At 36.9% G+C, this 4333-nt stretch overlaps 1 protein-coding gene across 3 annotated transcripts; it reads right to left on the reverse strand.

Annotated features, from left to right (window-relative positions):
* Positions 1 to 396: 396 nt before the first annotated feature.
* Positions 397 to 3649, reverse strand: LOC140991448 (protein NRT1/ PTR FAMILY 8.1-like). 3 transcript variants are annotated; one of them, XM_073461403.1, is made up of 5 exons: positions 3446 to 3649; positions 2992 to 3159; positions 2527 to 2744; positions 1696 to 2249; positions 397 to 1434 (listed from the first exon to the last, which is right to left on the reverse strand). In XM_073461403.1, the coding sequence occupies exons 2-5, from the start codon at positions 3155 to 3157 to the stop codon at positions 606 to 608; spliced, it is 1767 nt and encodes a 588-aa protein (XP_073317504.1). In that variant the 5' UTR covers positions 3158 to 3159; positions 3446 to 3649; the 3' UTR covers positions 397 to 605. The 3 variants fall into 3 exon arrangements, with proteins under 3 accessions (XP_073317504.1, XP_073317506.1, XP_073317505.1); XM_073461405.1 differs by having other exon boundaries at positions 2992 to 3204; XM_073461404.1 differs by having other exon boundaries at positions 2992 to 3207.
* Between the last annotated feature and the right edge of the window lie 684 nt (positions 3650 to 4333).

Consider the following 4333-nt stretch of genomic DNA (forward strand, 5'->3'; position numbering starts at 1 on the left):
TTTCGATTGTTCTACTATGTTTATTACACCCCAACACATTATATCGGAGAAGGGTTGAATACCAACAAACTTGATACTTCAAATTAAAACAATATTATTATTTTACTATATACTAAGATTAAATAGTCTTTTAAAATAATATTTAGTTTGGAGATATTCTGTAAAATAAAAAGAAAAGTGGAATATAAGTAATAAATTGACACACCATTACTGTTAATATATTTTTATTAGAAACAAAAATAAAATAGATTTAGCACTATCTTGTCTTGTACTGTATTTTGTTTATAAGTTAGATTTGAGTCAGACCGGGGGAAAAACAGAAGGAAAACAAGGCAGGATCCGAACAATGAATACCATATATGTGTGTATATACGTGTATAGATCAACAATATTGGCTTGAAGCATCCAACAAGCACAATGTTATTAAAGTATAAGCACACAGTAGTTTCAAGAGTAAGTAAACATTTTGTAACAATTCTGTTTTCTATATTCAAACACCATAATCACAATCTATTTGACTGTTACACATAAATTTCGGACTATGTTTTGTGTAGATACTTGCCATAGCGCTTGCGGCCTCGAGTCTGATTCTTGCGCTTGATTAATCAGCGAAGAGTTCCAACTGCCTTTTTGTAAGTGTAGAACTTTGCCACAAGGAGAAAGGCCCAAAGATTCAGCGTGCTAAGCCCAGCCAACAGCCAAAAAAAGTAATGAAGGTGACCATAGTTAAGATTATCCGGTATCCACCCCAATTCCCCATTCCGGGTACTAATTTTCGTGACGATAGTCACGAGTAACGTGCTCAAGTAGTTTCCAAGAGCAACGGTAGTTAGCTGAAGAGCAGAGCACAGGCTTCTCATGGCGTCGGGTGCCTGCTCGTAGAAGAACTCGAGCTGGCCAATAAAAAAGAACACTTCGGCACATCCAATAATGAAATATTGTGGAACCTGCCAGAAAATTGACATTGGTATTTGTGTCAGCTCATAATAGTTATTTCTTTTCACGATTCTAAGCCTAACGAGCTCAAGAATCCCTGCACAGAGCATGGAGAATATAGAGATGAAGAGGCCAATCCCCATTCTCTGAAGTTGAGTAATCCCATTTTTGTGGCCTGTGAATCTTCTGGCAACTGGGACTATGATCCTGTCATAAATCGGCACCCAGAAAATTACACTGATAGTGTCGAAAATCCCGATTGATGCAGCAGGAATTTCGAAATCTCCCATGTGGGGATTCATGGTTAAACCTTGCAACACAAACAAAGTGCCCATTTGGCCGTATACGGTGGCGAATATGATACCCGTAGCCCACACCGGCAGTAGTCTTATAATGGCTTTCAGTTCTTCAACCTGAGTCACAGTGCAAAGTCTCCATGGGTCTACCGAGCCCTTTATGCAGTCTGATTGTGTTTGTACTGCTGCTTTGTCAAAAAAACTGCATTTGAGAGCGTAGATGTCAGATGAATTTTTCACAAAAAGCATTTGCTGGTAAACTTGGTGGACCTGAGACTTCATTTGAGGGGGCGATTCAACAGATTTTTGGGCTGAAGTTGTAATTTTAGCAACATCATACATAAAATTTTGAAATCGTTTTTGGTGGGAGATCGCCCCTGCTGACACTGCTTGCCATTGACGCCAATTGCAGCGTCAAGATAATTATCAGGTACTCAGACTAGACATTTCACATCAGACTTACCCAAGATCTTTTGTGTGCTCAATCTTGCGGCTTCCTTTGATAGTAGATTCGGTATTCACGGTCTCAAACAACATCGAGGAGTCTGCCGGGACTTTAGCTCTATATTTCCTGAAAGATGCTACCAGAACTTGACCGATACGTGTAAGGGGGCTGCCACCAGGCTTTTGGTTACGATACAATCTAGTACCAGAAAAGAAAAATACCACGGCTATCGCCATGGCCACAGCAGGAATACCAAATCCCCATCCCCAACCCACATTGGTTTGTACCCAAACCAAGACAGAAGCAGCAAGAAGGGCACCGATATTGATTGACAAGTAGAACCAATTAAAGAAAGAGCTTTTATGCTTCTTTTCGACATCGTCAGTATCATCAAACTGATCGGCCCCAAAGGAGGAAACGCATGGCTTGATCCCACCAGTCCCAAGTGCTACAAGGTAAAGTGCTACGAAGCAAATAACAGCTTGCATTTTTGTCGCGTGACATTTGTCGTTTCCACGGCAAGTTGGTTTTAGGCCTGGGATTGATGCCGATAATGTCAGCAACGTCATCCCCTGAATTCGAAATTCAAAAATAGACGTCACTTTTTCTCAGTTCCTCTTTTACACCAATATCAATAAGTTCAATCCAAGGATAAAGCATAAACCTACCCTGCATATGACGACATTATACAATCTAACCATTTCCAGTACCCATCGAGATTCAAGAAAAACCGTTTCTTTTTCTTTTAAAAGCAAAGCATGACTATGAATCAAAATCTACTGGCCCCTCGAATTTCAACCATGACAATGAATCTGCAACATCTGTCTAGAAGAATCACTAAAAACTTACAATAACATAAATGGTAGAAAAGCATGCTATTGTCCAGTATCTTCCAAGATATGCATCAGCCACAAAGGCTCCAATGAGTGGTGTAATATAGCACGTTCCTGACCAATTCGTCACATTGTTGGAAGCAGTTGTGCTGTGTTGGCCAAGTTTTTTCTTGAAATAAACCACTAGATTGGAGCTCATCCCATAGTATGCTAATCTTTCACAGCACTCATTTCCTGCCAACCCAAGCTAAAAACATTACTTGACAATTTTTTCATGAAGAACATTTTAAAGTATATCGAAGCCTTACCGATCCAATTGGAATCAACTTGGGGCACGAAAGCCGCAATTTTAAAAGAATTAAATAAAAATTTCATCGCCCTTTTCCCAGAAAACGGACGAGGCTTGGGTGATATTGACTTTTAAATACAAGAAATTTCAAAACATTTTCATGGCTTTCAAGATTATTGTTGTTATCAGTACCTAAAATGTAAGGACATGCTCTCCATGTTCCAGTTTCACTCTTTTTGGCAGGGTTACCACGATAATCCACAGTCCCATCTGTAGTGATCAAACTACGTTCTTCCATGGCAGGGTTACCACGATAATCCACAGTCCCATCTGTAGTCATCAAACTATATTCTTCCATGGCTAATTCAAAGAACTGATTTCGGTCAACTGTTCTGCTCAATACTACTACTAAAGCACAGACAAATAACAAAAGACAAAGGAATACTCCAAAATTATTCAAATTGCCGAATTGGGATCTTGAATCAACCAAAGAATCATTCGTCAACAATATTTAAAAGCAAAATTATCAGCAAAAATACAAAAAGAAGCGTAAGCACTATGTGTCATCATTCATAGACCAATCAAACACTTGTGGGAAACTTGTAGCCTTCTCAAGAAAAAGAAATCAAGTTAACGAAATACATACTTGGGAAGCTCTACATTTCTTGAAAGGCATAACCAAATTACGGATCGGATGATGCCATCTGTGCCTGGAAGCTCATGAATATAAAAATAAAGGCTGACTTGTTGACTGTGGACTAAGAGATCTGGCAGTCTTAAAAAGAATCCAAGAGAGCGGAGGACTAGCAGTGTGAACGCTGGAATATCTCTGCATAATGTGGTCCCAGTGAAGCTGATGTTTGGATTTTCATTCAAAGTTTTAATTATTTGTAGCTGTTGATTAAATTTTTTTTAAAATTATTTATTAATGTTATGTTCCTCAGGTACTTTGATTTTTGAATCCCTACTCAACTTTTGAATTTAGAGATCAGTCCCACGTCAAAATTGTATATTAAGGACTCTCATGTAGGGGTGTTCAAACTTCGGATAAAACCGAAAATTCAAACCGAAAAGCCGAACACTGAATCGAACCGAACACCGAATTTTATAATTCGGATATAAATGTTAAAACCGAAATTTATTTGATTCGATTTCAGATTATATATGTAAATACCGAACCGACCGAAAAAACCGAAATTTCATTAAATTAATAATTTTAGTTTTATTATATATTTTTTAAGATGATATTAGTGAATGATGAATTATTTTGAATAATATTTAGTTGATTGTTGTTTATATAATTCATTTAGACTTTATATTTAAATGTTTTATTAAGAAATTATGTAAAAAGATAACATATTATATTTTACAATATATTTATCTTATGAATTTAAATAATTATATCAAAACTGAAATAATCGGCCGAAATAATCGAACCATTTCGGTAGAAAATCGAACCGAAAGGAAAAAAATTGTTCGGATATCGGATTATATATTTGTAAAACCAAAAAAACAAAAATAAAAAATTGAAAAT

The sequence above is a fragment of the Primulina huaijiensis genome, chromosome 13 (assembly GCF_012295235.1).
Source record: "Primulina huaijiensis isolate GDHJ02 chromosome 13, ASM1229523v2, whole genome shotgun sequence".
In the NCBI taxonomy this organism is placed as follows: Eukaryota; Viridiplantae; Streptophyta; class Magnoliopsida; order Lamiales; family Gesneriaceae; genus Primulina; species Primulina huaijiensis.

Bases quoted from the DNA above. Each gene is read 5' to 3' on its own strand.
- LOC140991448 (XM_073461403.1), bottom strand. From the start codon at position 3,157: ATGGAAGAATATAGTTTGATGACTACAGATGGGACTGTGGATTATCGT. The intron at 2,745-2,991 runs GTACTGATAACA...TTGGGTTGGCAG, and splicing joins AGCATGTCCTTACATTTTAG to GAAATGAGTGCTGTGAAAGA. The intron at 1,435-1,695 runs GTAAGTCTGATG...TCTCAAATGCAG, and splicing joins GAGCACACAAAAGATCTTGG to TTTTTTTGACAAAGCAGCAG.